The sequence below is a fragment of the Tursiops truncatus genome, chromosome 13 (genome assembly GCF_011762595.2).
Source record: "Tursiops truncatus isolate mTurTru1 chromosome 13, mTurTru1.mat.Y, whole genome shotgun sequence".
Classification (NCBI taxonomy): Eukaryota; Metazoa; Chordata; class Mammalia; order Artiodactyla; family Delphinidae; genus Tursiops; species Tursiops truncatus.
Genome location: NC_047046.1, coordinates 63,112,016 through 63,133,473, shown reverse-complemented (window position 1 = coordinate 63,133,473; position 21,458 = coordinate 63,112,016). Strand labels below are relative to the sequence as shown.

At 36.0% G+C, this 21,458-nt stretch overlaps 1 protein-coding gene across 4 annotated transcripts in view; it reads left to right on the top strand.

Moving 5' to 3' along the window:
- SMAD2 (SMAD family member 2) overlaps window positions 1–21,458 on the top strand; it is a 103,221-nt gene that overhangs the window by 40,513 nt on the left and 41,250 nt on the right. Inside the window, exons 3-5 of one of the 4 annotated variants that reach the window (XM_019937017.3) lie at window positions 16,820–16,909; window positions 17,959–18,152; window positions 18,961–19,095. In XM_019937017.3, the coding sequence (XP_019792576.1) occupies window positions 16,820–16,909; window positions 17,959–18,152; window positions 18,961–19,095 (419 nt within the window). The remainder of the gene's footprint in view (window positions 1–16,819; window positions 16,910–17,958; window positions 18,153–18,960; window positions 19,096–21,458) is intronic. The other 3 variants (XM_073790699.1, XM_033837723.2, XM_073790700.1) reach the window with 3 other exon arrangements.

Here is a 21,458-nt window from a genome sequence, read left to right as displayed (position 1 = left end):
TATAGCTTTTATCCATGCAGAATGTGCAGGGTAGCTACAATTTCAATATGAAACCTGCCTTTTCTGTCCTGAAGAACCAGAGATCAGAGTTTAGGACAACCACAGTTGCTGAAGAGTGAGAGGAGAATTCTGGCATGGAGAGAGCCACAGAAGGGGAGCCCCACATTTTCCTTAAAAACTTTGCTGAAATCACTAGGCTGGTGAAAAATTAATTGGAATTGTTCAAAGACAGAGTTTGAGTGTGAACAAGTTAATTGCCTGCCAAAACAAGAGCAGTTAACACTTAGAGGAATATAACAGAATCTAGCATCTCCATCATGTAACGTTCAGTGTCCAGCATACAGACTTTAAGTTACTCAACGCATGAAGAGCAAAGAAAATGTGACCCTTTCTCAGGAGGAGACCAATGGAAACCAACCCTGAGACAACCTTCATGTTGGAACTACCATACAATAAATTGACAGACATACCATGTTTGTGAATTGGAGCACTCAGTAGTATTAAGTTAGTTCTCTCCCAGTTTAATCTGAATCAAATCAATCTCCATCAAACCCTACAAATATATATGGTTTTCATAGAATGTACAAACTTATCCTAAAATTTAGGACCTAGCATGTCCAAAGCAATCTTGAAAAAGATCAGCAAAGTTAGAAGACTTAAATTATCTGACTTCAAGACTTTCTGTGAAGCCACAGTAATCATATATTGTGTTTCTGGCATAAAAACAAACAGGTAGATAAATGGGATAAAATAGAGAACCTTAAAATAGATACTTATGTGGTTGTTTGATTTTTGACAGATTTGCCAAAGCAATCCAGTAGGGACAGGAAAGTCTTCAATAAATAATACTGGGAGAACTGGATTCTCCATCTGGAAGAATGAACCTTGGCCCCACCTTAAACCATTCAAAAAAATTAATTCCAAATGGATCATAGTTCTCATCTAAAAGTTAAGACTATCAAGCTTGTATAGGAGAAGACGTTTGTGACAGAGGTAGGCAAAGGGTTTTTTTCTTTAAAGGATATGGAAAGCAATAAGAGGAAGTTGTTAAGATAGACTTCATCAATATTAAAAAAGTATTTCATCAAAAACCATTAAGAAATGAATAAACAAGTCATGGAGTGGAAGAAAATATTTGCAAAATATATTTCTGAGAAGGGGATTGTATCCACACTTTATAAAGAATTTCTGTAACTCAGTAGTGAGAAGAGGAATATCCTGATTTTAAAAATGGGCAAAAGATTGCTCATTTCCATCACAAAAGAAGATATAGAAAGGGCCACTGAGCAAATGGAAAGTGTGCAGTATTGTTAGTCATCAGGAAAACGCAGATTGTGAAACAGTGAAATACACTGCACAACCACCAGAATGGCCTATCGTGGGAAAAAAAACAACACATCAGTGATTGCCTTTGGGGGTGGGGGAGGGGATTACAGGGATTAACTGAGAAAGGGGTAGGAGGGAATTCTTGGCAGGACAGAGGGTTACCCAATTTATGTATTTGATAAAACTAACAAAATGGTACCATTAAGATTTGTTTGACACTGTAAATATTACCTCAAAAAAAGAGTGATCCGTGAGCTCTAGTTAACAATATACACATTCTTTAAGGTCTAGATTTGAAGTATCTACGACAGTTTTGAACGCATCAAAAAATAAGATGGATTGATAAATAGATATTGGGGCAAGGACAGCATGGCTCAGAGCCTTTATTGGAGTTTTCCAGGGAAGGAATGATAGTGCTGGGTAGATATGCTGAGTTAAGTTTAGGATTAGATACTTTTAGTAATTTTGGCCAGTCTCTGGACTGTAGGGCTGGTTCCTAGTTGTCCAGTACCTAGCCCTAGGGTGATTTAGGGCAGGAAGAATATTGGCTTGGTGTGTGTCAGAGTTTGATTAAACAGTTAGGGGTGTGAGCTCTGGATCGGTTGGTTTGTGTTTCAAAGGTGAGCTCTCAAGGGAGTCTCTTGCCACCTCTAGACCTGGGAGGGGTAGTCTCTCCAGGATCAAGGCTTCAAATGCCAGAGTATCAAGGATACAGAAAATAAGAAAACATAGTTAATACATGTTCCTATAAAAGTTTGAAACTACAGATTTTAAACTATCATTCTGCAGAAGTATACCTTTAAAAATTTAGGCGTTTAAGCCAGCCAGAAGTGGATGTAAATCCTGGCTGTTACCTCAATAGCTTTGTGATTTTTTGAGTTATTTTTTTTTTTTTGCGGAGCACAGGCTCCGGACGCGCAGGCTCAGCGGCCATGGCTCACGGGCCCAGCCGCTCCGCGGCATGTGGGATCTTCCCAGACCGGGGCACGAACCCGTGTCCCCTGCATCGGCAGGCGGACTCTCAGCCACTGCGCCACCAGGGAAGCCCACTTTTTGAGTTATTTAACTGCTCACATTTATTTCTTTATATGAAAATAATGGTCACGTTAATTCACTTTATAGGGTTGATATGAGTATAAATTAGATAATACATATGAAGCACTTTGAACAGTGCCAGGTACGTAGCAGATGCTTAAATTAAATGTTGGCAATTTGCTTAAGTTTTCTGTAGCCAATGAAAATTTCTTAATTGTTCACTTGTATCCTTTGCTAATTCGTTAAGAACAAGGTTGTACCTAAAGCTCCTTTCTTGGTGATGGAGTGAAGGTTAAAAACTATCTGGAGGGGGCTTCCCTGGTGGCACAGTGGTTCAGAGTCCACCTGCCGATGCAGGGGACACGGGTTCGTGCCCCGGTCCGGGAAGATCCCACATGCCGAGGAGTGGCTGGGCCCGTGAGCCACGGCCGCTGAGCCTGTGCGTCCGGAGCCTGTGCTCCGCAACGGGAGAGGCCACAACAGTGAGAGGCCCGCGTACCACCAAAAAAAAAAAAAGAACTATCTGGAGGTAGGCATTTTCTTTTTTTCCATTGCCCATCCCTCAGCTGTATAATGGTGTGAAGTGAAGTATACAGACACACGTAGTACATATACTTACAGAGACTTTATTTTTTTATTACAGCTATCAGCTCTTGATTCCTGTGGTGATATAAACTTTTAGTCTTACTAGTCATATACAAAATGGAAGGACTGATCTGTTATAAGTAGAAATAATGTTGAATGGGTGGGGCTTTCCTGGTGGCGCAGTGGTTAAGAATCCGCCTGCCAATGCAGGGGATATGGGTTCGATCCCTGGCCCGGGAGGATGCCACGGAGCAGCTGGGCCCGTGGGCCACAACTACTGAGCCCGTGTGCCACAACTGCTGAGGCCCACACGCCTGGAGCCCGTGCTCGGCAACACGAGAAGCCACCGCAGTGAGAAGCCCGCGCACCGCAACGAAGAGTAGCCCCCGCTCGCCGCAACTAGAGGAAGCCCGCACGCAGCAACGAAGACCCAAAGCAGCCAAAAATAAATAAATAAATACATTTAAAAAAAATAAATAAAAACAGGAATGCTTTAGAAAAAAAATATTTTGAATGGGTGGTTGCAGATTATTCTGTAGCAGTCCGTGTTTCATGAGTACATCAGTAATCGAGCTGGAGCCTCAAGTGAAGTTTCTTTTGTTGAACCCTTTCATTTTACTCAGTGTTCAGCGTTGCTTATATGGGTTTCCCCAGTGACAGTCTAGATCCTACTCCTTTTGATTTGTGGAAGAAATATACTCTTTAGACAAGAAGTTCGTGAAAAATAATGAATTAGTAAAACACAATGAGGCTTATTACTTTTGACATTGGTGGTTTAACTGCTGCAGTAAATTGTGCAAGTACTGTAGGGACAGTACAGCTTGTTTAATGGTTTATATGCTTCTGTGGTATGAGCCTTCAAAGTCAGTGTTATTTTCTTGAGCTTAGTTCACATTACTTCTCTTCTATCTCCTGATAACAAGTATACAAATAAATATACATCCTTAATTCAAAAAGTATATTAATTAACAAACAATGTCTGTTTGAACCAAAGTTCAAAATGTTAATGTAGATGTGTGTATAAAATACCTATACACATATATGGTTGGTAAATTTTACACTAGATTTTAAATTTTAACTTCAGTTTTCAAAGGTTTATTCTTAGATGAAAAAAAGCTTTAATGGTTTTGCTGATAATTATTGTAAAAGTGATTACAGGGCAATTCTATAAGGATTTCTTCCAGGTTTACTACAAAGTCATCTGGTTAGTCCAGTGGTCAACTAATATACTATATGCCATTTTTTTTTTTTTGGCAGTTTAGTGTCCTGATGATTTTAATAGCTGTTCCAGCCTCTTTTTTCCCAGATTTTTAAAATTCAGTCTATGTAAGCAAGAAAGTTTCACAGTTGATAATCTGCCTTTAAGAAATTGTGTTTCATGCAGAGGATTGGACTTTGCATGGTATTCTAACATGGACATGCTTGCTCATCTGTCTGTGAATTGATGCAGGGACAGCATCGTAGATGACTTACGGTCTATTACATCTTATTTCAACATAAATTTATAATCTATGTTAATTGCATTGATGAACAATATCAAATTTTTATCAGGCAGGTAGAATTTATCTGAGACCAATTTTGTTTTTAACCAATTAGCATGGTATTTTTTAAAACTAAAGAGTTTTTAGACTGTCCTAAAGTCAGATAGTCAAATTTAGGAGATGTTGAGCTAATGTGTATGCTAAATTCTCTACCTCTTTTCTCTAAGCCTACTATGAAACATAATTTATTTAGCACATCCTGATATCATTTGGCCTTTTTGGGGTGATCTCATCATTTACATGTTAAGTCAATCTCTCTACTTACCTTTGGTGCTGAGGTGATTGTCAAACCCAGATCCAGACCCAGACACCGAGATGATGCAGGCGAACAAGACTAGTGCTTACCAGGTTATCCAGAATATGTGTTTAGAAGATTTATGTAAAGTTACTATTTACTCAGAATAAAAATGTAACTTAAAAAATTATTGTAGGAACCAAACAGACCCTTGAGAGTACTATATTTGAGGTGCCCAGGGATCCCCAGGTTTTAGTCACAGAAATGCTGATGTAGGTGGTGAGAAAGTAAAAGCTCAGAAAGCTCTTGGTGGAGTGGAGAGCATTGTTGGACAAGAGTGGGCTGGAATCCTGGCCCTGCCACTTGTTAGGAATCTGACCTTGGTGAGATTGTTTTACTATCCCTCTGAGGCTCGGTTTCCTCAAATTGAAAGTGAGATAATAATGCACAGCTTGCAGGTGATTATAAGGTCCATAATATATTTAAAGTCTTACATAGTACCTGACATGTAGCAGCTAATTTATGAAGATAATTGCTATTACATATTTCATTGGTTTTAAGGTGCACATTTTTTCACTTTGGGGTGCATCATATAAATAAATTTTGAAGTTTTTCCTTTTAAGTTTAACACAAGATAATGTTGCATTTTAGATTTATTGAAATAAGGAATGTGCAAAAGACTTTTATAAAATAGTTGTTACAATCAGTGCTATTTCTCTAACATTTTTCCTGGGTTTGTTTCTTTTAATATCTTTTAGGAACTGTACATACTTGCAGTTGTAACTTGCCACTCCTTGTGAACAAACTGAAAACCTGAGAGATCCATTTTCCCCACTGTTGTTTAATGTATTATGATTTAGTGTGCCTAGGAACGTTGTGGTCCAGTTTTTATGCTATAAAAATATTAATTTAGTCACCAGATACCTTGCTTGCTAGGTGGTAGGTATACAAAGACCTTTGGGAGCTCAAGGTCTTATGGGGATTATTTTCCCCATAAATAAAAACTTTGGTTAGTAAGAATCTTTAAGGAAGAGGGAATGATTAAAACCACCTGATTTAAATCCCCTAGACTGGGCTTCCCTGGTGGCACAGTGGTTGAGAGTCTGCCTGCTGATGCAGGGGACACGGGTTCGTGCCCCGGGCCGGGAAGATCCCACATGCCGCGGAGCGGCTGGGCCCATGAGCCAAGGCCGCTGAGCCTGCGCGTCCGGAGCCTGTGCTCCGCAACGGGAGAGGCCACAACAGTGAGAGGGCTGCGTGCCGCAAAAAAAAAAAAAAAAAAAAAAAATCCCTTAGACTACTAGGTCTTAAAAATTGACCTGATTTGCTAGGTATACCTAAAAAAATTAGTAATTAAGTCAAAAGGTGGCTAGGAAGGGGCTGTTGACATAAATACATGTGCAAGAAAATGGGTACCAAAGGCCCATGTTATATAGAGAGGACATTTTGCTAGAAGAGAATAAACAGGGCTCAGGCTGGCATTTTATTACCTCCTTTAGTGATGCCCAGAGTGAGCTGAAATGACGCAGAATAGGAAATAACAATCTGTACTTCTTAATTATCTAAGGTTAGAAGCATATCTTTTAATAGAAATGTCAAGACAACTTGACTTACATTTTATTCTGTGGCAGTATTATTTTGTTTGATTTGTTTAATTTGATAAAAGGCAATACATTCACATGGTTTAAAAATCTGTATATGTTTTATGTGTACATGCATACATAAAAACAACAAACAAACATCGAAAAATTTACCCTTCCCTCCCTCTCTCCACCTCAAGTAACTCCTGTTCATGGTGTGTGTGTGTGTGTGTGTGTGTGTCCGTCCCCATATGCATGTGCAAATACTTAAAGTTTTCATTGTCCTTTTTTACACAGAGAGTAGCTTACTAAAATATTGTACATTTTTTTTTCACTTAATTTATATTTTAGAGATCTTTCCTTATCAGTTCTTAGGGAACTTTATCGTATACTAAATAAACATATGAATTTTTTTTGTTGCTACTTTCCATTTTGATTATTATTTCATTGTCTGAAGTTCTTCTTTTTCCTTGTTTGTATTTTTAGGTAAAATTTTCAAATGGTAAAGTACACAAATCATAATGCTTGGTAGGATTAGATCTGACAAATGCATATACAGTGTATCAAGATACAGAACATTTCAATCACCCAGAAAGTTCTTTCATCCTCTTTCCCCCGAGAGGCAACCACTGTTGAAATTTTTTTCACTTCCAGTTTGTTTTGCCCCTTCTAGAACTTTATGTAAATGGAATCATTCAGTATCTAGTCTTTCATGTTCAGCTTCTCTTGGTCAACTAAATATTTATGAGATTCGTCCATGTTGTGTGTTCTTCTTTTTCCAGATGTTTTGCTTTTCAAGATCTTTTGCATTTCCATATATGTATTAGATCAGCTTGTTAGTTGCTATAAAAATACCTTGCTGAAATCATGATTGTAATGGATTTGAAAAAATAGAGCAAATATTATTAGGGAATTAGGGAAAATGGACATCTTGAGTCATTTAATCTAATATATTGTATTCCTTTATATACTTAGGCTTATTTAATATCTTTCAGCAAGATTTTTAGTTGTTAGTAAACAGGTCTTACACATCTTGCATTAATTAAACCTTTTGTCTAAGTATTTTATGTTTTTGACACCATTGTAAATGGAATTTAAATTTTTAATTTTCAAATAGTTTCTTGCTGTAATAGAAATATAATGGATTTTTATAAGTTGCCATTAAATCCTACAACATTGCTAAATTCACTAATTAGTTCTAGAAGTTGCTTCAGAGACTTTCTGTGTAAACAATTATGTCATTGTTCAGAAAAAGGGTTTTTATTCCTGCTTTATTGATTATTGACATATGAAAAATATAAGTTTAAGGTATACAGTGTGATGATTTGATACACATATATATTACAGAATGATTACCACAATTAAGTTAGTTAACACGTCCATCCCCTCACATAATTACCTTTTCGTATGTGTGTGGTGGTAACTTTTAAGATCTACTTTCTTAACTTTCATATATATGATACAGTACAGCCATACCTTGGAGATATTGTGGGCTTGTTCCAGACCTCACAATAGGACAAATATCTCAATAAAGTGAATCACTAGGAATTTTTAGCTTTCCCCTATACAAAAAGTTACGTTTATGCTATGCTGTAGTCTGTTAAGTGTGCAATAGCATTATATCTTAAAAAATAAAAACAGTGTACATACCTTAATTTAAAAATACTTTATTGCTTAAAAAAAAAAAATGCTAGCCATCATCTTAGCCTTTACTGAATAGTAGTCTTTTTGCTGACGGAGAGTCTTGCCTCGATGTTCCTGGCTTCTGACTGATCAGAGTGGTGGTCCTGAAGCTTGGAGCAGCTGTGGCAATTTCTTAAAATAGGACAGCACTGCAGTTTGCCACATCGATTGACTCTTCTTTTCACGAACAATTTCTCTGTAGCATGCAATGCTATTTAATAGCATTTTACCCACAGTAGAACTTCTTTCAAAATTGGAGTCAGTCCTCTCAAACCCTGCTGCTGCTTTATCAACTAAGTTTATGTCATATTCTAAATCCTTTGTTGTCATTTCAACAACCTTCACCATATCTTCACCAGGAGTAGATTCCATCTCAGGAAACCACTTTTTCTGCTCATCCATCAGAAGCAAATCCTTATCCGTGAAAGTCTTATGAGATGGCAACAATTCAGTCCCGTCTTCAGGCTTCAATTCTGGCTGTTTCCACCACATCTGCAGTTACTTCCTCCACTGGAGTCTTGAACCCTCAAAGTCATCCACGAGGGTTGGAATCAAATTCTTCCAAACTCCTGTGAATGTTCTTAATGGCAGCTAGAATGGTGAATTCTTTCCAGAAGGTTTTCAGTGGACTTTGCCCAGATCATCAGAGGAATCACTATCTATGGCAGCTACAGCCTTACGAAATGTATTTAGCAAATGATGAGACTTGAAAGTCAAAATTACCCCTTGATCCATGGGCTGCAGAATGGATGTTGTGTTAGCAGCCATGATAACAACATTAATATTGTTGTACCTCTCCATCATTGCTCTTGGGTGACCAGGTGCCTTGTCAGTGAGCAGTAAAAATTTGAAAGGAATCTTTTTTCCGAGCAGTAAGTCTCAACAGTGGGCTTAAGTTATTCAGTAAACTATGTTGTAATGCAGGCTTTGTCATCCAGGCTTTGTTGTTCCATTTATAGATCATGGGCAGAGTTGATTTAGCATAATTCTTAAGGACCCTAGGACCCTAGAATGGTAAATGAGCATTGGCTTTAAAGTCACCAACTGCATTAGTCCCTAATGAGAGAGTCATTAGGAGAGTCAGCCTATCCTTTAAAGCTTTGGAGCTAGGCATTGACTTCTCTCTAGCTATGAAGGTCTAGATGGCATCTTTTTCCCATATAAGGCTGTTTTGTCTACACTGAAAGTCTGTTGGTTAGTGTAGCCACATTCATTAGTTACCTTAGCTAGATCTTCTAGATACCTTGGTGTCACTTTTACAGCAGCACCTTCACCTTGCACGTTGATGTTACAGAGATGACTCATCTCTTTCCTTAAACCTCATGAACGAACCTCTGCTAGCTTCAAACTTTTCTTGTGCTATTTTCTCACCTCCTTAAGCCTTCACAGAGTTGAAGAAAGGGCCTTGTTTTGGATTAGGCTTTGGCTTAAGGGAGTGTTGTGGCTGGTGATTCGTATCAGCAGTAAGGCTGTTTTTGCCTTTTTTTTTTTTAAATCATTTTTGTGTTCACAGGAGTAGCACTTTTAGTTTCCTTCAAGAACTTTTCTTTTGCATCCACAATTTGGCTTACTGTTTGGTGCAAGTGGCTTAGGTTTTGGCCTGTCTGGGATTTCAACATAACATTCTTCGTTATGCTTCATCATTTCTAACTTTTGATTTAAAGTGAGAAATGTGCGAATCTTCCTTTCACTAGAACACATAGAGGCCATTATTGGGTTATTAATTAGCCTAATTTCAATATTGTTTTGTCTCGGGATGGGGAGGTGGTGGGGGCAGAGATGGCTGGTAGGTGGAGCAGTCAGAACACATACAGCATCTTAGATGGGTGTGATTCATGGTTCTCCCAAACAATTGCAATAGTAACATCAAAGATCACAGATCACTATAAAAAATATGATAATAATGAAAAAGTTTGAAATATTGTGAGAATTACCAAAATGTGACATAGAGGCATGGAGTGAGCAAATTCTGTTGGAAAAATGGCACCAGGAGATTTTGCTTGACTCAGGGCAAATCTTCAATTTGTAAAAACAAACAAACAAACCCAAATACACAATATCTGTGAAGCACAATAAAATGAGGTACACCTGTATTGTTAATTATAGTCACCATGTTGTACGTTAGATCCCCAGAACTTTTAGTTCATCTTTTGACCTACATCTCCCCATTTCCCCCATACCCCTGACAACCACCATTCTACTTTATATTTCTTTGAGTTTGGCTGTAAAAAAGCAGTTTTATTTCTTCTCTTTCTAATATTCTTTCTTTTTCTCGCCACTGGCTACGACCTCCAGTACAGTGTTAATTAGAACTATATCATTGTTGACTAAAATTAAGTCATTAATTTAAAATATTTCTTCTTTCTAATATAAACATATAAACATTTAAGCAATAGCCTTTAGCCCCCCTTTCCCCAATTTTTTATATTGTGGAGTCCTTATCATATAAAGTATTTTCTACTTTATTTTGTCATTTCTTCTTTAACCCATGGGTTACTTAGATGTATGTTGTTAATTTCCAAATATTTGGGACTTTTCTAAGTATCTTTCAATCATTGATTTTTAATTTAATTCACTTATGGCCAAAGAACATAATCTATAGGATTTCAGAGTTTTAAAATTAACTGTCCTCAGCATGTGGTCTCTCGTATTTTTTTTAACCAAGAACGTCACAATATGTAACTCAGAAGTAAACTCAGTTTAGATCTCTGTAGATTATTCATTCATTAACGTTCAGTTGATACCTAATAATGCAAACCATTTGTCTGAAATAGTTCATTGATCTTAGATCATTGCCCGTTGACTCCAGATAATTATTGATCAGTTTCTCTTGGATCCGGGTGTTAAATAGAGGTGCCTCAGGCCTAAAGGGAAGGCAGAGGTAGTAGTACTCTTGTCTCACTCTTATTCTGTGCTTCTGTTTAATGCCTACAGTAAGCATGGAGCCTTTCTACTTTTATCTGTTTTATATAAAGGAATTCCCCATAAAGTTCACTCATTTATCAAGTATCTTTTGAGTCACTGTTATTGTGCTAGATCCTATCTTGTCCTTTGACTTTGTTCAAAAAACACTGACTATACCATAGGATCCATGGATGACTTCTCATTACATGCCATTCTTTTTTAAATACATAATGATGAAAACTGATAGAGAGTTCCCTTGGGAGGTCTTGAACTACATGTCCCCATACACAAAGACTAGAAGGGAAGAGAAAATTGTCCTAAGTTTGGTCTGGTTTTTTGAGTGATGTAATTTGAAAGCCATTTCTGGGAAGAAATTAGCATTTCTAGAAAAATTTAGGCAGTTTTCTAGCCTCTTCTAAAGAACCAGGCACCCACCCACCCACCCACCAGCTGATTGTCAGGCACTGTTTTGCTCTCTTTTAAATATTCCATGTGCACTTGAAGAGGATTCTATAAATGTCAGTTAGAAGGTGGTTGATAGTATTGTGCAGCTCTTCTATGATACATAGATTTTTTTTTCTTTGTAGTGTGACTGTCCAAAGAGTTACTGAGATTACTCTGATGGCTGATTTGTTCATTTCTTCCTTTAGATCTGTCGGTTTTTGCTTCATGTATTTTGAAACTGTATTTTTAAATGCTTACAGGATTGTTAATGTCTTCTGATGAATTGTCCCTCTTAATGTCTCTTTTTACTTTGGTAATATTCTTAGACTTGAAGTCTTATTTCTGGTACTATGCTTTATTAAACTTACTGCTTGTATGAACTTTGTATTTCCACTTTTGTATTTTCAGCCCATCCATATATTATGTTTAAAGTACATCTTTTTTTGTAGACATTTTGCATCCTGTATTCATTCTGACAAGTCTCCGGCTTATTGGAGTATGTGGTGTATTTATGTATAACATTATCGTTGATGGGTTGGACTTACTCTTTGTTTTACTCTTTACTCTGTTTTCGGTTATCTGTTTTTTGTTCTTTTCTCCTTTCTTTCCTTTGGGCTTATTTTTTAGTATTTCATTTTAGTTTGCTATATGCTCTTTAGTTACTCTCTTTTGCCCTTTGTGTGTGTGAGGGGGAGTTGCTTTCACAGCGACAATATGCATCTTTAGCTTTGCAATAATGTAGTGGTTTTTAAACACCTCCTGTTGCTTCTGCTGCCATTGTCATAAATTACACTACATGCTTTTAGAGTTACAGTCTTTTTCTGTAGTTGGTCATATCCTTTTTGTAGAAATTAAGAGACGAACAGAATATTGTCTTTCATATTTACTTACATACCTATACTTGCTAGTTTTTTAAAAAATTTCCCCCTGATTTAGAGTTTCCATCTGTTGTCATTTCTCTTTATCCTGAAGAATTTTCCTTTAGGCATTTCTTTGTGCAGAGTCCGCTAGAAGTCTCTCAGTTTTTGTTTATCTGAACACATTTTTGTTTTGACTTCTTTTATGAAGGATACTTTTGTTGATTATAGATTTTAGCTTGAGGGTTTTGTTTTTTCCTTGCAGCTATTTAAAGCTGCTGTTCCATTATCTCCTGGCTTCCACTGTTTCTGATGAGAAATTGCTATTCACGTCTTTATGCCTTTACATGTATAGATTGCTCTGGTTTGGCTGCTGTCAAAATTAAACAAAACTGCACGTTGTTGGTTAAAAGTGGTAAAAACAGATTTTATTCAGTAACCATTCCAGCAGGGGTAAGATCTGAGCCCAATTTCCGATTTGCACAGAGGTGACTGGGAGAATGAGGGAGTAGCAAGGGGTTAATGAGTGGGGTCTGGAACAGAGTCAGGGAAGTGAAAAATTACCCAAAAAGTGGGTACGAGGTTTGGTCAGTGTCCATGTGATTTAGGCCATCTGTGTCTGCTAAATGGCATTTATCGGAAGTTAGACTTCTGCCTTCCCTCAGAGGGCAGACTGGAAGATGGAGACCCCATTTTTCCTGGTGATTGGTTACATTTCAAAGGAATGGTTTTCAGGTCCTCCACTTCTGAGTTGTAGGAGTCATGTGTACATTTCAAAGAGACAGGAAGGATTTACAGTTGTAAGCTTTTTAAATAGATGCACTGGGAAAAGGAGGTCAGGGGCCTATGGACCAGTATTGGCTGGAACAAATGGTTAATTCTTTTGGCAGCCTTGAGCTTTTCCAGGCAGGAGCTCAGTAGGGTCTGGGTCACACCAGGGACGAGGCCTTAGGTTGCTAGAAACCATGTTAGAGTTTGGTCAAGTCTCTAACTGCAGGGGTTTGGATGGAGTCCTTTGTGCCAAGTTTTTATGCTTCTCACCAGCTTAAAGATTTTCTTTTCATCTTTTGTTTTTAGGAGTTTGACAGTGATATTCCCAATATGTTTTTGGTTGGTTCTTTTGTATTTAAACTGCTTGGTATTCACTGAGTTTCTTGGAAGTTTAAGTTTAGTTTTTCACTGAAGTTGAAGATTTTTCAGCCATTATTAATTAAAAATTTTTTTCTTGTTCTTGCTTCCCCTCTTTCTGGGACTGCACATGTTACTGAGACTGTTTATTTTGTTATTCAGTCTTTTATTTCAGTTCTGATTAGATAACTTCTATTGATCCATCTTCAAATTCACCAACTCTTCTGTCTTCTCCAACCATCAGGTTAATTTTTAATTTCTGATTTTGTAATTTTCAGTTCTAGAGTTTTCATTTAATTTGTTTCTATATTTTCCATTACTCAGCTGAGATTCCCATCTGTTCATTAAGTCCACGAACATATTCATAATAGTTACTTTAAAATTCTTGTCTGTTAATTCATCTTGGGGGTCTGTTTTTACTGGGGGTAACATTTTCTTATTTCTTCTCATGTTTAGTATTCTGTGATTTTTATACTGGATATTTGGGACAAAATATTTTAGAGACTAAATTCTCTTATCTTTCTCTGAAGAATGTTGATTTTTGTTCTAACAGATAGTTTTGGGTGACCTCAGAGTCCAAACTGCCTCTGAGAAAAGAAACAGCTGAAATCTCAGCTTAGTTCTTTCAGACTTTTAAGCACTGGTTTTCAGCAGGCCTCTGCAGTCTCTCCCACATGCATAGTTTAAGGGTCTGGGCAGAGTTCATACCCCTATTCAGATTTTTTTTTCCCTTCGTGGCTTCCGTCATTATGGGATTTCCCTCTTCTCTTTCCAGCCTTTCCAGCAGCCCCAAATCCACCCTCTGATTCTGCAGGTCCTTAAAACTGCTGTTTTCTGCTTAAGGTCTAGTTGCCCTGGGTAGCTTACACTGTGGGGTGCCTTTGGATATAGAGCCACACAAATGCAGCTCGCATCCAGTGCAGTTCCCCCCTTACAAAGGCTGACTTCCCTTCAATTTGTATCTGTTTTTGGTCTCTCTCCACTGTTATCAAATAGTTGATTTTATTATATTTTCAAATAGTTAAATTTTATTATATTTTGTTCAGAGGCTCTCATTTTTATCCAAAGGAAGATTTCCCTGATTGAGGCTACTCTACTGGCAGAATCTCTGTTCTGTTTTGTTTGTGTATTCTTTTGTTAATTGCATACTATTTCCATTACTGAGGATTTATAATGTGTTTCAGGATCTGGTAATGGCCAGTTTCTTCTTTGTCAGAGTTTTCCTGGTCATTCTTGTTTATTTTGATACATTATATCTCAGGTAATTTTATCAGGGTCTTGAACAATTTTTTAAAATTTTTATTGAGTGCATCAGATATATAAATTTGACAGAACTGATATCGCTATGATGTTATCTTCCTGTCTAGGAAGATGTATGTTTTTCTCTTTGCTCAGTTGATTTTTGTGTTCTTTAGTAATAATTAAAATATTTCTTGGTGTAGTTTTGACACATTTATAATTACATTTATTCTAGGTGCTTTGTATATTTTGTTATAAATTGATTCTTTGAAAAATTTTCATATATAAACAAGGAAATATTTTACTTGATAGAAGCAAATTTATTATTTTTAAATAAACTTTCCAATTTGTGTGAGAGAGATTATAATGATCAGTAGAACTGAGGCTTAAATATACCTTGTGATGGCAGTGGGAAAGTGGCCGAGTTAGAGTTGGGATTTAGGTCTTTCTGCCTCTAAATCCATTGCCTGTTTTTAACAACTACTGCTTATTGTTCTCTGATACATTTCAAGGCTTGAATAAAGCACAACTTAAGCTCTTCATGACCTATTACATTTTGGTTCTCATGTCAGTTCCAGAGTTAACTTGAGTGAAATGTTCATTTTAGTCTCATAAGAGCAGAATAGCCTCATTATCTACTCTTTTATCAATCATTTTCCTCAAATTATTTTCAAAGAGAGAAGAGTAAGATGCATACTGTTCCTTCTGAGGTTTAAATTTGGATTCATGAGACTCTAGAATTTAGTTGATTTTATTGTTTTAAACTACATGGTGCTGTATGTTTCCAGTAGATATTTGATAAATACCCGAATTAAAGGACCATTTATGTGATGGTTGTTTAGTCAGTACACCTTTGGGAAAAAAGGAAAGGTCTGAATTATCCTCCAGTTTGGTTTTTTCTGACTTTTGTCGTCTGAGAAGTGGAAGTTAGAAGCCTAAAAACCAAGAGAATCTGTAAAATGTCTCAGAAAGCTGCTGGAAAGTGTCTGAAAATGTATTTTTAAAAACCACCCAGTATTATACTTACTGTAGCCTCCAAAGCACGGCGTGAAATGTTTCTGCAGCCCAGTGACTGTGCAGAAGGCCCTGTAGCCCTGAAGCCCTGAAGCCCTGAAGCCCTGAAACCCCGCAGCCCACTTGATGTGTTGTCCAGCCACAGGAAGACAGCACTTTTCACCAGTGCCCTTTGAAATGCTGATTGAGTTAGCTCATTAGCAAAGTATACATCTGGAATTTAACCAGTTGTTTAATTTGATTTTCAAAAGTTGTTTTGAAATATTTCTTTCTCTTCCTTTAAATTTTGATGATTTTGTAATATGTAAGAAATGGAATAGAGTTTCAGAAATTATCTTTTGACTCTAATTTTAAAAGTATGACTTAGTTATAACTGAGACCCCTTTGGCTGTCATTAGTTCCATTCCAGACTGTTTTTAAGCACCTGTTCTTTTCTCCTTTTCTTCTCTTCTCCCACAGATGAAGTGGTAGCAGGGAAAATAGGCAGACTTATCTCTGGGCTGCCCTTGTTCTGGAAAGAAATGTGGAAGAAAAATTTTGAGATCTTTCTGGTGTATGCCTTTCAGGTGTATTAATGAGAAAAACTAGATAGAGCAACTTTGTCATATTCATACTATCTTTTATGAATTTTGTCCTTTCACGTATCTTTAGTCCTCATAGCAATTTCTTAAAACTTTTAAGGTAGTATGCTGCACTAGAATGACTTCAAAATCCATTTCCGTGTCCTTTACAGTAATAAGAGAGCAATAATAATTTTCAGTAAAACTGAATATATATGTATCTCAAACAAATAACCTGGAAATCTTAACTGTGGGTATATGTCTATTTCAATTGGAATTTTACCTATATTAAAAATACTAGTTGACATCCATTTTTAGATAAGTTTTTTTTAAAAACTGGGTTATAAAATGAAGCACTGTTAGTAAGGCTAATGGCATAGGATCCTTTGTTGTGAGTAGAAGAAATTGGAAAAGGCATAGGTATTGATTTCATTAAGCTAGAGAGCATTGGTGTTCACATTTTAAAAACATAATCATAACTTATCTGGAGTCACATGTTCCATTTTATTGGCTTCCTTCATATAGAAAATATAGAAACCAGCACTAAATGCCTGTGAAAAAGTGAAGCAATGTATATTTTCTGGGTGAAGGAAGTATTCTGTACATTTTCCATGTTTTACATCATGGTAATTTGAATAACCATGCTTCCATGTTCACATCAATTTTTTGTTTTTCAATTTATGCACAGCACTTGCTCTGAAATTTGGGGACTGAGTACACCAAATACGATAGATCAGTGGGATACAACAGGCCTTTACAGCTTCTCTGAACAAACCAGGTGAATATTCTGCCCTCTATCGAATCCTAGAGATCTTGTGGGAGGGAGGGTGTTTTGTAAAGACCTATAGTGGGTTGCTTAGTATAATTTTGCCTTGGATGTTTCCTTAATGTAAAATAAGGCATGGCATTTAAAATAACTGCTTGCCAGTATTAAAAATATATTAAATGTTTCAGCTGATGTTTTATCAATGAAATTCTAGTTTTGAATCTTTTTTAAATTATTGCATCCCCTAAAGAATAGAAACTTTGATAACTATATTCTCATTTTAGTGTGAGGTTAGATTATAATCTGTCGTTGGCCTAATTTTTAAGTAGATACATAACCAGTTTTTTGCTAAATTTCTTGCTATCATCTAAATCTCATCTGTATACTAATAAGCACATACTTATTTACTGAACCCCTTATATCACAATTAATGCCAGGCTAACTCGTTTTTATGTTATCTTTTTTTATCACCTTATTCTCTTTTTTGAGCATATTGGTATTGGTCCATTTCATCTCATCATATTCATCACCATCTGCATTTATGTGTGAGCTGTATAGAAATATACCTCAGTACTCAAAGCAATCACAACTGGGTAATGAGTTACATTAGTTTTAGTAAGTTACTTTTACATCATTGTTGGTATTTATCATTCTTCACACTAGTTCCTTTTTTTGACAATTCTGTCACCTACAGAAATAATGCCCTTAAAAGCCTCCCTAAATAAGAGTTTGATTCACTAAAGATGGAAGTTGTTGACAAAAGTTTTTCAAGTATAGCTATATGATACTTTTTTTAAAAAATCACTTTTTCCCCAAGCGGTTACCCGTTCATTGACATTTGAGTCATTTATGTAGCATATTTATAAGAAACATACCCTAGTGTTGCTGCTTACTTTTATATGAGATCCATTAGATAACACATTTTTCTTCCTTGTACTCACTAAAACTAACTAAACGTCTGTCATTCCTTTCTTTATGCTCTTATTGTACTAATTTATCTCAATTGAGAACATTTTTTTTTTTTGAAGTTCCCACCTTTCTTTTCCCTTGCTTCCCAATAGGTCTCTTGATGGTCGTCTTCAGGTATCTCATCGGAAAGGACTGCCGCATGTAATATATTGCCGATTATGGCGCTGGCCTGATCTTCACAGCCATCATGAACTCAAGGCAATTGAAAACTGCGAATATGCTTTTAATCTTAAAAAGGATGAAGTATGTGTAAACCCTTACCACTACCAGAGAGTTGAGACACCAGGTAGGAAAAGTAGATTTTTTTCCCCTTGTTTTAATTAAATGCTTGAACTTAAGTGTATTAGGTACTCTTATACCTAATTGACCCAGGGAAATTTTGGTATAAAACTAATAAATTACCTTAAATTCAGTATATTTTTTGGCAGTAATTAAAAATACTTTTAAGTTTTTTAACACATGTTATGGGAAAATATATCTTAGAGGGAAAGATATCTTAGTTTCTTGGAATAGCAAGCATTTCACATCAAAGTACATGTCTAGGAAATTCTAATCCCACAGATACACAGTCTGCTTAGAACTGAATGATATGTCTTATTACTTGTCTGCTGTACTACCTGTTTTCAGTAATTTTGCTCTTTGTTTTTTTGATGTACTTTAATGACATCATTTGCATCTAAGCAGTTCGGTAAAACTCATAGCAGGACTTTCAATTTACTTAGCTGTATACTTGAACTGTATACTTATACTGTATACTTGAAACTAAAAGAATACAGCTATATTTTCAAAAAATACCCCAAATCTGATTTTACAAATGTTTCTGCAACCTTTCCGATGAGGATTTATGAACTTCTGTGGTAATATAATATTACCGGGATCACTTTGTCCCCAAAAGTACAAGATAAATTGGAACTTGGAGATTTAGATTGTGGACTATGACAAGTTAAAATCATAATCAGGTTTGTCAGTTTCTCAATAGCCAAATAATGCCAAGTAGGTGGATCCTAAACTTCAAAAATTAATGAAAACTTTTAATACAGGTGTCACCCTCCCCTTTGCTCTGCCATTGACTTGGATTTCTTTTACTCTTTTAGTTTTGCCTCCGGTGTTAGTGCCACGGCATACTGAGATCTTAACAGAACTACCACCTCTGGATGATTATACCCACTCCATTCCAGAAAACACTAATTTCCCAGCGGGAATTGAGCCACAGAGTAATTATATCCCAGGTATTTTTGCCTCAGCATCTCCTAAAATTTGGGATAGGTACAAATTTTGTTCATAAATGTTCAAGTATTAATAAATTATGGTTTGGCTTTTTACAATTTTTAGTTCTACAGACATAGCAACACGTATGTTGTGCTGAAAATCAGAAAACCTCTGTTTTAGTTGTTTTTCATCTGGGACTCAGTAATGCTGATAAATAAATGAACTGCATGGTTCTCAAATTCTGCTCTATTATATTATATGTCCAGTAATATCCCATGATATGGAAACTACTCTTTTAGTTTTCACTGTTTGTTAGGACAACAGCTAATAATTTCTTCCTTTTTTGTCTGTTTCCTTTTTTTTTGTTTTTTTTTTCCTAGCACAAACTAAAGGTAAAAGATTGAGCATTTAGCTATACATAGGATTTTTTTAGTGTCTTTTTTCTCCTTGTGTAATATTTATCTATTCCGCTCTTATGTTTATTTTATACAACTGAAAATATGTAAGGAACTTGGAGTTTCAACTACATTTAAAAAATTGCTTTGTCTCATCATGGAAATAATGCTTGTTCATTGGAGATAATTTTGAAAACATAAGGAAAAGGAAGGATTTTTAAAAATAGCTAATTTTAAGGTTAGAAAGTGTTTTCTGATTATTTTAATGCTTTTTTCTTTTACTACTGTTCTATTCCAAAAGAGGATTTAAAGCTGTTTTTTGGGTAGCTGGGAAACCAACATTTTGAAAAGTTAGGACAGGGCAAAGATGTTGTGGAGAGTGGAGGCCAGGGTGAGGGGAAGGAGGATGAACAAAGGGCATTTAGTAGGGAGAAGAATTTGACTGGAAGTGGTTACGTGTGGGTTGTGGGTAGTGTTTTGGGTGAGGGAGTACTTAAGTCTCTGATGTGGGAATTAGTATAATTCAACAATACTTAGGAAACTGAGGTGTAAGCATACACTCTTGTAAGACACCTACCCAATAATTATATGGAGGGTGTTAGAATGTTTAGTGGCTTTCACTTGTGGAGATGTTTGGGCTTATTTTCCCTGTCGTCTTTACTTGTTTAGATTTGGGCATTTTACAAAGTAGAAAATCACAAGTGGATTACACCTATCTGCTTTTCTGGACAGTGGGGCTTTACCCAGCTCCAACTGACAGCAAAACCTTGGGATTCGCTTTTTAGTCCATCGCGAAAGAAATTTTAACATTTCCTCGAAAACACTAGTACCTTTGTTGTTTATTATTTTATAGATAACTAATAATGGAGAAAAATGAAAAAAGATAACATATTTATCAGTTCAGTATTTATTCCTCTTTAGACCTTTGAGACATGAGTGGTTAAACTGGCAAAGCTCAGCTCTTTTTTTTAATTTGCTTTAACTTTTAAAATAGCACATAATGGTATTTATTCTTATTTTTGTATTCTTTGTTGTTCGAGTGTATGAAAGAATTTATTTTATTCTCACATTAAAAATTTTGGGGTACTGACACTTAAAAAGAAAAGTTTGATACTTAAGTTAAAATTTATAGTTAGCTTATTGAAGAGAGATTATAAAAAGTTTATGAAGGAAGCCTTTAACCCACATCATTTAAACTTATTTTTTCCTCCTTGAAATTATAATTGGTAAAATTGTATAAATGTTTTTATTTTACATGAAGTTTATTCAGATATTCAGATGCTTCCTGAATATAAACATTTTGTTCATAAACCATATTGGAAATGGCACATTAGAATCTTAAGTATTTTCAGGAAGTAGTTTGCCTCAGTTTTGTGTAGCAGTCTGTATTTGAATTTAATTTTCTGCCTCAAGCATTCAAGATTTACTGGTTAGCAATCATGGAGCAATATACTTTTTAGGTAGAATTCAAGCTAGACCATTCCTGAACTATATTACCATATTTTGCCCTATAGAACCTAATGTAAGATGTAAGCCTGTATTATTTTGTAATCCAAAATCTTGTTTGCCTGTGTTGTGTGTCCTTTAATCATCTCTTAAGTACCCATCCATGATGGCCATTAGGTTAAAAAATAATCATAATTATGGGTACTAGATTCTTTGAAACATACCGATCAGAACTGAGGCATCTTTGAAGTTATGTTTTTGGCTCTTGCCCCAGAAAATACACATATGACAATGAGCCAGATATGTAAATAATAGCTAAGAAAATATGCACAGAGAGCTCAATTATATTACAAGTAAGTTTTAAGGATTCACCTATAAGGTTTGGATGAGAACCTGAATCTTAAGCCCTCAGTATCCAATATTGCTTTTTATAGAGATGTTATATAACATTCCTATGTTATTTGGAGTGATTTGTTGGTTATCTTTGGTAGCTGGGAGAAAAGGCGAGATTAAATTGAACCTGTACGTGATTTGTTCCAAAC